This window comes from Anabrus simplex, chromosome 3 (genome assembly GCF_040414725.1).
Source record: "Anabrus simplex isolate iqAnaSimp1 chromosome 3, ASM4041472v1, whole genome shotgun sequence".
In the NCBI taxonomy this organism is placed as follows: Eukaryota; Metazoa; Arthropoda; class Insecta; order Orthoptera; family Tettigoniidae; genus Anabrus; species Anabrus simplex.
Window position 1 is genome coordinate 271,024,982 of NC_090267.1, and position 13,133 is coordinate 271,038,114.

The 13,133-nt window shown below is 38.0% G+C and overlaps 1 protein-coding gene across 1 annotated transcript in view; it reads left to right on the forward strand.

Annotated features, from left to right (window-relative positions):
* Sbf (SET domain binding factor) overlaps nt 1–13,133 on the forward strand; it is an 851,001-nt gene that overhangs the window by 642,119 nt on the left and 195,749 nt on the right. The window contains exons 28-29 of the mRNA XM_067143032.2: nt 3,972–4,188; nt 12,569–12,696. Coding sequence (XP_066999133.1) covers nt 3,972–4,188; nt 12,569–12,696 — 345 coding nt within the window. The remainder of the gene's footprint in view (nt 1–3,971; nt 4,189–12,568; nt 12,697–13,133) is intronic.

Sequence of the window (13,133 nt, forward strand, 5' to 3'; positions counted from 1 at the left end):
TTTTAAATAAATTTTGACTTAAATTTCCTTCTGATATTCATGTACAGATTTGTAAACATTGAAATTCCACATCCACTACTTTTAGTCTTCTAGGTTGATCTCCTATTTTTTCTTTCTTTTTAACAAAAAGTGGTTGCTGCATTCTTATAGTTCGTGTGTTGTGAATTAGGCACAACAATATTTTTGGAATAAATATATATCTGAATATATTTATTTGTATGGTTTTCAATATATATACTTTACAGTAATTATATCAAAACTATTCATTTTAATTTGTCTTGAGATGGTTTTCTAATTACTCTGTTCTTGAAGATGTGATATTGAAATATTTGAATTTGGGCTTCAAGTCATGGCCCAAGTTCACTGTAGATCTTCATCTGTGTGTTTGCCCTGCAACTACTACTAATCTATAGTCATTTTCAATTTAAATTCATTTTATGATTATTATTATTATTATTATTATTATTATTATTATATTGGGGTGGAAAAATTCATATTTAATCATTACTGTTAATAAATTTCAAATAAAGAATATATAGTAAAATTAGGTTTCTGCATGTTTATTTTTATATAAGAATCATGTAACAGGTTTCAACATGTATGAGAATTCCAGCACATTGTGGTTATTCTCTCCATAACTGATAGTTTACTTTGCAGGTCGCTTCCCTTCCCATCTCGCACACAGCTTGCGTTTCCTTCCCTTTTCATTAATGGGGTTCTGTTCTTCTTTGTTTACAGCTTCCTAGCCCTTGATACTTGAACTCTTGTGAGCAGTTATGTGTAAAGTTTATTGTTTTGTCACCGTTTAGATTGTTTCCTCATTACTGTAGTATGTGGCTGGTTCAGATTAACATTACATAACTTGCAGTTGATTTTCCTGTGGTTGTCATTTCAATCTGATTTTTAAATCTTTTGGTCCTCTTTTCATTATTTATTTGTTGGTGAAAATACATATTGTTATTCACCCTGTTAAATCATAATTTCTATTCACCCTTTTTGTGATCTCTGTATCAACCATTGATACCTCTAAATCCTAAGTTTCCTCCCTAATCCATTATTATTATTATTATTATTATTATTATTATTATTATTATTATTATTATTGTTATTATTATTATTATTAATCTATTCGCAACCAATACATTTGGTATCATTATAGCATGGTGATGATGATTTCCAGTATAAAGAGATAAAGGAAAAATCAATCTCACATGAAATATCTCCTGTGGTGGGTGATAAAGATGTTGATTCCCATAGGGAACCTGATTGTTCCGAATGAGTAAATTTATCATACCAATATAGTTGGTCCGTTATTGGACATTATAAATTTTCCAGCTAACTCATTCCTGGTTGCCAGCATTTCACGCCAACTGAGGAGCTCAACTTGGCACACTGGGGCGAAACGCTGGCAACCAGGAATGAGTTAGCTGGAAAATTTATAATGTCCAATAATGGACCAACTATATTGGTATGATAAATTTACTTTCAGAAAAAAAATATTTCATGTTCCCTATGTGAATCAACATCTTTATCATCTGATGGCCAGGCAGACATCAATTTTTGAAAATGAGACAAAGTCCCTCATAGTGCATTGGCTCTGCCGATGGCTCCAAGTAGCCTACACAGTGGCCTCCATGTTATACACTAGCCATGCATCTTGGTGGGTGTGCCATTTACCAACTGAGGAGCCCAACTTGGCACACTGGGGCAAAACGCTGGCAACCAGGATTGAGTTAGCTGGAAAATTTATAATGTCCAATAACGGACCAACTATATTGGTTCTTTGGTCGAGTCAGGTAAATGTATTAGGATGACTTGTATTACAATCAGGCCCAGTGGTCCACTTGCAGCTACAAGACATCCCTTGCTTTCTTCTGGCAGCTGTCTCCAGTGCCAATCTGTCGGAGATCTTCATGTAGTCCGGCTGCCTTTTTCTCGGACTGCCCAGTAGTTTCTTCCTGCAGGGCACAAAGTCTGTGAACTACATAGGCCATTCACGTGTACCCATTCTTGGGACTGTGTTGTCCACACAAGTCATTTACTTTTGATGTGTGTTAAAATGTTGGGATCTTTATAAATTTGATCCAGCTCCCAATTGTGCCATATCATCCACTCCCTAGTCATGCATTCTTTATGGCTCTGAAGATCATCTGCAAAATGTTCTTTTCAAAAATGGAGAGGCTGTTGTAATCCTGTTCATGAACACTCCAGGTCTCTCACCCATACAACACAACAGGGAGGATTAATTTTGTATAGCTTGAGTTTGAGTTTTTTCGACAGACTGTGCAACTTGAGAAGTCAACTGAGGCTGTAGAAACATTGATTCCCAGCTTGGATTCTCCCATTTATCTGTTCTCCCAAACATTTGAACTCTTGTACTATTTTGAAGGATTGCTCCCCAACTGACAGCGTCTGAAGTTATATCGCTATACAAGCTTCTCTCCGATTTAGCAGAAGGTGCTTAGTCTGCTTCATTGACAGAGAGACTATTCTTAACTGTTGAAGTCTCCATTGCCTCGTATGTCCTCGTCAATTCCACCCTAGATCTGGATAGCAGGACAACGTTGTTGGCTTAGACTAGGTAACTAATGTTCTCCAACCACGATTCCATCAACATTTTCGTGGAACACTTCTCTAATAATTTCCCTCAGGATGATGTTAATAAGCGTTGGGAACAGACTGTCTCCTTGCCTCAGTGTGACGGAAGCTTTTTGCAAGTTTGCTCCTGAGTTTTACGTTGCCTGCCCTTAGTCTCACTCTAGCAGACTTCTAACATTTTAAGAAGCTTCTTGGGTACTCCAAACTCAATCAGGCAGTTAAAGAGACTCTTGTGATGAATGTAGTCGTACACCTTCTTGTAATCCATAAAAAGCAAATGCAAATCTTCACCATGTTCCCACATCTTACCAACAAGTTGTCATAGCACGAAGATCTGATCCACTGTTTAAATGACCCTTCCAAAACCTGTCCTGTTATTCACTGATAACCTCTTCTGAGCTGAATTCTACAAAGATGACTGACAAGATTTTGTAGGATATGTTAAGTGTGATCCCAATCCGTTTTGTCGTTTCTCTTGTGAACTGGACAGACCAGGGTTGTTTTCCAGTCTACTGGAATTTCTTCCTTGATACTTATCATCTAAGTCAGTATATCAGTTCTCTTGTGGATAATCTCTCCTCCACACTGATTTCTATGTGAACCCTATTTTCTTCAGGGCTTTTGTTCCTTTTCAGCCTCATCACTTGCATCTTGATCTCTGCCAGGCTGTAAAGGGAGCAGTTTATTAATGTTTAAGAATGCTGAAATGTAAAATGGGGTTGCTAATACGAGGTGATGAAGGAATGCTCAGTTCACCTTGAAGGCTGTGTTTTGATGCCCCATACGAATTCTGTAAATTTTGGAATGAGACCCACTTCTGAATATTCACATGGCCCTGGGATGCACTCAGTCTACAGTCCATTTAATTTCCAGGGATAAATGCAGCCTTACATTGAACTAATCATTAACATGAATTTCTGTGTGATGGTGCGACATAAAACAAATAGCCAAGAAAAGAAGGATCTGTATTCCACTTCCACTTAAAGCCAAGGTTATAGATAGTGGAAGTCTTTATCTTCATCTCTGTGGGTCTTTGACCTGTACAGAGATTATTTTGCTTTGCAATTGTATGATACCAATGCCATTAGATTTACAGCATATTAAATAAACTTTTTACAGGGCATAATTCCTGCACTCTCGTGTCACATGAAACAAATAGTAATAGAAGAGAGATTCAACATGTATTGCTCTGTTATTAAACATAGCTGTGTAAATTGAAAAACACACTATACCTCATCATTTTCAGGTGTTAACAATTTTGTACCATGCCCTTTGACTTTTCTCATACAGTAAATTCCTTTATTTTATGAAATTGTTATTTAAATTAATATTTATTGGAATATTCTGTTGTTTTTTTGTTTTTTTTTCCTCAGATCCACCAGCAGTTTCCTTTAGCCTTTGAATTCAACGATTATTACTTACGTTTCTTGGCATATCATTCAGTCTCCTGTCGATTTCGAACGTTTCTCCTAGACTGTGAATTGGAGCGTGTGGAATATGGCATTACTGCTGTGGAAGATAAGCGTGGCTCTCTTGCTTCTCATCACAAGAGTGTGGACACAGGATCTGATGATGAAGGAGTTTACCCAGGTATCATACTCAGTTCTCTGCAGAATATGTTGATACAGCATGGTAAGCGTAATGAAAAGTGAACAAAGAAGCTGAAAGCTAGCTTTCGATATTCCTCCTAATCAGTACTTGTGGTAATTTTTATAACCATTTCACAATATGATGTTCCAGTTAGTAACTCTATGTTGTAGAGATCTTTAACAATTTGGTGCTCTTATTTTGCTGAAGTAAGCAATATGGTAACATTATTTTCAGTAGTGTTAAAATACAAATAATAGAAAATTTAAAATTTCACATTTTCATCGTACAAAAATAATTTTACATTTTATGATAAAGTTAGTGTACCATTTTTTCGGTAACTTGTTCTAGAAACAAGACATTTACCAAAATTTAAAGATAATTTACATATTTGAAATTTAAATTAGAGAATGTGAGTATAAACTACTGGCCTTATGTCTAAGGATGGTGGGCCTCCCTCTTGTCCAGGGGGCCCTAGATTCTATTCTCTCCTAGACAGGGATGTTTGCCTAGATCTGACGGTTGCTTCGAGGCTCACTTTGCTTGAATGAAGGCAGTTGGGTGGGCTGTCTGATGGTGGGATTATCTTGTTGTAAGACTGACCATATGTCACCTTATAGCTTGCAGCCCTCAGGCCTAGCAGTGGTCGCTTAGTGAGCCAGGGCCCATCTGGGCTCGAGTGCCATGGGGTTTGATTTGGGTATAAAGTAACCCCCACTCGTATTGCTAGGGTTAAAATGGAATGTACAACTTTGACAATTAGTCCTGTGCCTTTAATCCATTCTCCCACTCAGATGTTGACACTGTGGTGACTAGAGAAAAGTCTAGCTGTGGCTCCAATATCAACAATAAGCTGTCATCTTATGTTTCTTATGTCATCTTCTGTCCATTGTGTCTGGCCAGGTAACCCTGATATGGTAATGGAGTGGACTCTTGTTAAGGCCCAGATTTTGATTCGATAGAGTAAGAAAGAAATTTGTGAAAAGTATCTGTCTTCCATGATGGCACATACTCCTTCATCACAAGTGTAGATGAAACTCTGCCGTATTGTCGGAGCACAGAACATGCCTTCAGTACCTGGTATCTCCATTAATTGAGATATGTTTACCATTCCTTTAGTCATTGTAGATTTCATTGCATCACATTTCACAGATACTTCCAGCTGTGGGAAGTAAGAATCTGCATTTCTGTCCATAAAGTTCAAGGCAGAGGCTCATCACCTCTCATTCGCCTCTAGTGCTTCAAATTCGGATAACATGCCTCTCTAGGGGTGTGAATTGCGGAACGCATTCCTGCTGTGCGGGGTTATGGATCTTGGGCGAAACAAAATCCAAAATCAAATGCTGAAACATGAGAGTGACCGATGCCTCAGCAATATCCTCAATGTATTCAACAGAATACAGAGCAAGGCAGAGTTTCCATCTAAGTGGCGTGAGGGAGTTGTAATACCAATTGTCAAGCCAGGTAATGATCTAAAGCTGCTGGATAGCTGTAGACCTATATGCTTAGTAATGGCCTCTGTAAGCTATTTAAAAGGATGGTTAACTGATAACTTGTTTCGGCCTTACAGGAGGGAGGTCTCCTGATAACTACCAGTGTGGTTTTCATTCTCGTTGATTTGCAACTGATCACCTGGTTGTTCTGGAGAGTGCCATCCAGGAAGCCTTTCTTAGAGAGGAACACGTAGTCATCATGTTCTTATAACTGGAAAAGGCTTACAGTACTACCTGGCAGTCTCCACCCTACACCAGTGGGTATTCCGGGGAAATTTACAAACTTTTATTGAGAACTTCACATCCCTCAGACTCCTTCCAGTCCATATAGGGAATGCATTTACTCAGTATTACATATGGGTAAATGGAGTACCACAAGGGTCTGTTCTGAGTGTCATGCTGTACTTAATCACCATCAACGGCATAGTTGCGGCTGCTGGGTTTGCAGTCATTCCTTCACTGTATGTTGACAATTTAACTTTACATTTCAGCTCCAGAAGGTTGGTGGTTATTGAGAGACATCTATTGCAGGCTATTAACCAGGTCGACAAATGAGCCCTACAGCATGGTTTTCGATTTTCAGCAGCTAAAAGCTCAGTTGTACACATCTGTTGACATTGCTTTCTGCATCCTGAACCAGAGCTGGGGTATGCTTGTTGAGAGTTTTAGGTGGTAAAAGTCATGCTTCTTTTGCAACGTGATCCACAAGTTCATTTCCTGCAATCCCAAGTTGGCTTGGAAGCCACACGAAAGTGATTCTGGTGCTCACATCGTACAACCTGGCTAGAAGGCCATGGATCTGCTGTACCAGTGTGTTTTGCGGGGAACAGGTCATCAATAGACTACTGCAGAGAAGTCAACGAGCAGGTACACACAAGGAAGTGGCCTCTTTAGTCACTCAGTGCAAACTGCAGAGCTTTTAAAATGGCAAAGAGTTCTGCAGTATACACATTACAAACACTAAGAAGCTAGATCTTTGTGCAAACATTATTGGAGACGAAAGAGCATCCAACATCTATCGTAGAACCGTCTGTGAAGACATGTCACATGTCCAGATAATCATGAACAAAATCCTGGAAAAAAAAACTTCAGCCGAATATCCAGCTGAGAAACTAGCCACAGAGGTACCTTGAAAGACAAGCACCGATAACCACATCTAACTCATGGTACTAGTTATCAATTTGAATCCCAACCGGTCAAGTGTCATTTGGCCAGTTTTCGTACCTCTGGTGGTTTTGGGTATTAAAGAGACATTGATAGCCTGGATGTTAAGGCATTTCACACATTTTGGCAGCATACGTGAATATCTATAGCTGCCTCCTTTGTAAAGTCAGAACTCCACATTCAGCGAGTAGGCTCGGAATCGGGCTAATACTTAAAGCTCTGGTTGCCAGCCTAATTCCACTAAGAGCACAATCCTTGATGCTGAACTGTATGCCACTCTAACGTAGTCCTTTTGGGATAGAACCCTTGCCATGTAGTAACATAGCAGCACCACATGGTCAGCTACCAAAAAGTGCTGCCTAGAAACTTCAGCAAGTTAAGTCTCTTCATGCAAGCAATCAACGGATGGATATGGAGCTGCCACGTTAGTTGCTTATCAATTGGAAACTTAAGAACCTGCAGGTGTCAAGCACTAGTAGGACACTGTTTTGCAAGCAGAGTTTTGACTCAGCCAGTTCTACCTTTTTTCTTCCATAAGCCCCATTAATATTGATAGCTCCCCATTGAATTCCATTTCGTTCGTCAAGTTGTTTCCAAGGAGTCCCTCACTTGTCAAATGGGAGTGGGACTCGATTACTCCCATAGGTCCGGGGCTTGCTTAAAATGTTCTGAGTTGGTAAATTTATAAAGCAGGATGCTACCCTAGACACACACAGTCCAAGTGAGGATCTCTCCTCTAACAGGTTAGGGACCACCGGTGGATTGTATAGCCCTAGCCGCCTGAGCACAAGGAAGACCATGACTCAGAATATGTCCAAGATGCCCACTCCCATTCCGTTGCAACTGGTACCCCTACTCTCAGGACCAATTTATTACTAGGCCACTTAGCCGTTGCCCATGGTTCATGAACTAGGACGTGACTAGAGTAACCCACACCAGGTAAATCAACTTCATTTCTTGTAACATTTACATTGATGGGACCTTGTAGTTTAGATCCTACTATGTCGTATAAATTCTCAAATACCTCGCAGTATCAGATTGAGCACCTTCCGACTCGCATATAAATATGTATTGATTAGGTGGAACCCTTAAGTCTACCTATTGTAATATCGCTAAAACAAATCAGATTACCACGTTTAGAACTATGCGGAGCTTTAATGCTAGCAATGTTTATAAAGAAAACACTTACCAGATCTTTGACTAATGAAAGTGTTCATATGTAGACAGATTGTATCTTTGTATTAAATTGGCTTGCATCCTGTCCCATAAAGTGGAAAACATTTGTTTGCCAATTGCATACGAGAAATTCAAGACATAACTTCCGTAAGAGCATGGTATCTTGTGCCATCTAAAGATAAGCCAGCAGATCTCATTTCTTAAGGGTACGAAACTTGATCATTAATCAATAATTGTGAACTCTGGTGGCATGGACCTGATTGATTGAAAGATGCCACCACATGGCCACGTGATAAGGATACCACTTCATTAGAAACCTTACCTGAATCATGACGAATAGAATACTTAATGAAATCACTCACCGACTACAGGCGCGCTCCCGAAGAGTGGCGCTAGCGGAGCCTAACACCAACGCTACATGGTCAACTGTTTTAGTGGACATTACACTGATCAGGCCTAGGAGTTAGTCTTTTTTTTTTAGTTCTCAGTCTTTTTTGTGAATAATTCTCTTCTCTAGCTTTCTTGTCTTTGGTAGGTGAATTTTAAAAGTATGGAGTTTGAGTAGAAGAATTGTGTGACATGTTATTCTCCAAATAGAATAAAGGTATGTTTTCATCTTATTATAGTAATTATTATAAGATTATATTATGAGCTGGTTTCTGAACTGTTGTTTAAAGCACAATGAAAATTAATATTTAATTATAAGTTAAAAGTGCTTATGTTTGTATTAATAATGCAGAGCTCTTCTTCTTGCTATGGTACCAATATGTTGAAGCAAAAATTTACTTCTATGCCACCTCCAGGTCAGTCTTCTTAACAGTGTCGATAAATTTATGTAAGCATGACTACTATGCTTCTGGGCTGAATAGGCACTTTTCCTTTCGCCACTCCCCGTTTGTGGTGCAGTGGAGTACATCCTTAGTATCCCCTGTTGTCATAGGATGCAACTTAAATGGGAACCCCAGGTTCTTTCAATTAGGAAGAATAGGTTGGTGAACACATGGCCGCCAGCTGCATTTGACATTACTTCCACATGTGTCAGGCTTTTCACTTTCATCTTTTCTATCTGGCCTCCATTGGTCAAGTCTTGTTCTCTTCTGGCCTCAACAGAAGACAGTCCTTCCCATGCTGCACTGACATAATTCACAGCATCCATCCACAAGAGTGATAGGTTTCTCTTCTTGCAGGCACCGGAAGATGATTCGTTTTCAGTAAAAACATTAGAAAGCTCTTATTGTCCCTTAGTCCATAGGTTGCTACTAGTTTGTTGGACACAGAAGCAAAAAAAGTAAGTCCCACAGTATTAGCGTGAAAATTGTGTATAAACAACAAAATCTTGCATCCTGCTTTCATCATTTTGTTGTCCAAATTCTTTAACCACATGATAAATAAATCATCATTCATCCATGAACGTGATTGGTTTGTAAAAAGCATGACATTGACATTTGGTAAATTGAGATCTCCCGCTACAATCACATTCCTTTCCATGTCATTTCTCACATAGCTGATTATCTTATAAAAATAATTCTGAATCCCATCAGTGCTACCCTTACCCTGTCTGTACACTCCAAAGATACCAAGTTGCCTATTTCTTTAGATATGAGCCTTACACCTAGAGTTAAACGTTTTCATAGCTTACAAGTTCTTCCTACACCAGAATGAATACTCCCCCTCCTATAGCACATTTCGGTTGAAAGCATCTTGCGCGAGAAATGGTTGCACATGCAATGATAGGAGCTATCGTCCCCCCACTCCTGCAGCAGGTCCATTCGCCAGCTAGCGCTGAAGTGAAAACTTCTCTCAAACAGTCCGTGTTGTTACTTGCAAGCTAAGTTGAAATTACTAAAGTGACAAGCACAGCTGGATTCTTTCTTGTATGAAAGTTGGATTTCGTTTTTAACCAGATTTTGTTTGTTATTTTTTGGATTTTTAGATAATGAGGGGAAGAGTGATGTTTTTTGATACTGCTTTCGAGAAATTTGGAGTTAGGTTATGTGTAATCCATTGTTCTAGAAAGTCTATTTCCTTGCACAATTTGGTGATGTTAATTCTTTAAGCCCAAATAATAGTAGGCTTTACATTTTGCCTGGTTTATAAAGTTACCAACATCTTCAAAAAACATCATCTTAAAATATCTTTCAAAACCAACAACAGGAATATTCACCTCTTACATAACTCTAACTCGGCCAACGAATCTAGTGTTTTTCCAAAATCAGGAGTTTACAGATTTAAATGCAACAACTGCAGTTCCTCGTATATAGGACAAACTGGATGTAACTTTAATATTAGATATTTAGAACATGTTAACGCTTTAAAATATAATAGATTCTCTGCTGTAGGACAGAATATGCATGATTTTAAACACACTTTCACTAACATAAAATAAGACATACAAATGATTGAAATAATAAATAAAGGCCCTCTTCTTTCCACAACCGAAAATTGTTTCATCCATCTCGACCAACTCTTCAATCTCAATTTCAATTTAAACGACATTTCAGAAAAACCAAATATTCTTTTCGACTTTCTCATTTTCGTTTTTAAAAACTTTTAAAATCTTTAAACCCAAATACAATTTTCCACGCTTTACATAGTTCCTATCCATGTCTCTTGCCACACTCCCCTTACTTCCTTTCTTTTATCTCTCTTTCAAATCTACTATCTTCTTTTTTCCCCTCCTTTTTCTTACTCATTTCCAAATATCCCTCACTGCTTGTCATAAACTCTTCACTCTATACAATATAAAATTTTATATTATATTTTCTCACGCCTTTTTACTCTTATCCACCTCATAAATTGATTTTTACTTTTTATAAATGTCTATTTCCGCATTGAACTGAGAATTATTCTCAAATATGGTTCAGAACGACTTGACCTCAGATTGACCACTTTGCCGCCATATGAACTCTTTGAGCATTCATTTAATTATGCCTTCAGTTGTCTTCTATGATACTCAATTGTTCCAATTCTGCACTTATTTCTTTTCTCAATGGTGCTTAACTTCAACTTTTCTACATAAAAACAATAACAACCAACTCTTTGTTTCTTAATCTATAAAACATATGACTACAAGATCCAACATCGAGATAATTATTTAATCTCCACATCAAGATTTATAAGACCTTTGAATACCCAGTGCATCTTTTTTATGTGATATTGAACGTTCGTCTTCTGAAAAAGTTTGTTTTTTACGTCTTTTATTTGCTGGTGAATTTTTTACCTCGCACCTTTTGAAAAATTTAAAAGATCTTTGAATCTTTCTTATACGATTTTGAACTTTCGTCATGCGAAAAAAGTTTGTTTTCTATGCACTCTTGTTATTTGCCAATGAATTTATACCTTGCACCTTTTGAACGACAGGCTGAAGATGACCCTGGCTAGAGGTCGAAACCGGTCCCAATTCTGATTGACTTATAATGTAACCTTGCATTAATTTTTCTTGTATTGAATAGGTGGATTAAATTTAATTGGATTGTGTTGTTAACAAGGCAAGGTTAAACTGGAACGCATTCTTCCACCACTAGAATCTCTGATGTCACTTTTGTCCAGGGAAGTCTCAAACGTACCTGCAGTTACAATAATGCCTATCAGATAGATGATGGTGCGAAAACAGTGGTCGAATCCAGGTTTATACCAATACTTAAATTCAGGAGCAGGTGTACTACTCATTTTGATAATGTTCTTCTAGAACTTTACAGTGACTATAAGTTTTTAAAATAGCAGTTCATATTCTGTCTGACCATGATTCCCAGGCAGCAGCTCATTGGAATTATGAGCACAAACTTCATCCGTATTTGGTTCAGCCTCTTCAAGACATTGTACATGACTGTTGTAATTGTGTTCTCTCTTTCATCTCCACGTTGGAGACTATTCCAGCCAACACTTCAGTACATGGACAGTACAGAGATAAATCTCCAGTTTCATACTAAAATTTGGAAAATGGAGATTGAAATACATCTTGCTTGATATTGACTGCATTGTTGTTCCCAACTTCCCATTGTATTTGTTGTGAATGTCAAAATCTGTGTTGAAATACACCATTTATTGATATATATACGTTCAGATCCGATTTCTCATTAAGTCTGACTTCTGTGCAATGGAGGTAAGTAAAAGCAGATGAAGAGAACCTGATAATTATCTTGTTTGGTCCATCAGAAGAGGTAATCCACTTTATTATTTCCCATAGATCTTCCATTTATGAGAATTATGGGTCAGAATTTCCAATTTTGGATATTTCTTTTATCCCAAATGTTGCCTGTTAGTCTTTTAGCAACACCGTACAGAGATATTCAGGCATTTGAAAGTTAGTCTTGTTCTGGATTCACAAGAGATCTTTATCTCAGTTATATTTCAATTATTTTTGTGATTAAGTATGAAGATTTTTATTCAATAATGGTGGGCACACAGGCCATTTTGATCTGTGTACAGTTGGATATTGAAATACCAGTTTGTATTACTTCATCTATTCTGTTAATATTGGAGATAATTTTATATTCGCTGCTGTGAAACCTGCACTGATTTACTTTCATTTGTTGACTGTTTCATTTTAGGTGGACGCTTGGCTGGAAGTAACGCTGGCCCCAACTTGGGACAGTCTGTGTTTGATTATATTGAGAAGCAACATGCAAGGTCTCCATTGTTCTACAACTTCATGTACACTCCAGATACAGAACATCCTGTAAGTTTTGTATTTGTAACATTTTATGGCCAACATAGGACCATTCCAGTCAATTATACAAAAAAAAATTAGCTGTTCTATGCTTCCAATAATCCTTCATCCTCTCAGATTCAAACATCCTTTCTTCAGTTGAGAACACACTATCTTTTGCCCTTTTATTCATTTTGGTTTTTAGTCTACCGAGCTCGATAGCTGCAGTCGCTTAAGTGTGGCCAGTATTCAGTATTAGGGAGATAGTGGGTTCAAACCCCACTGTCAGCAGCCCTGAAGATGGTTTTCCATGGTTTCCCATTTTCACACCAGGCAAATGCTGAGGCTGTACCTTAATTACGGCCACAGCTACTTCCTTCCCACTCCTAGCACTTTCCTATCCCATCGTCGCCATAAGACCTATCTGTGTCGGTGCGACGTACAACAAATTGAAAAAAAAAAAATTA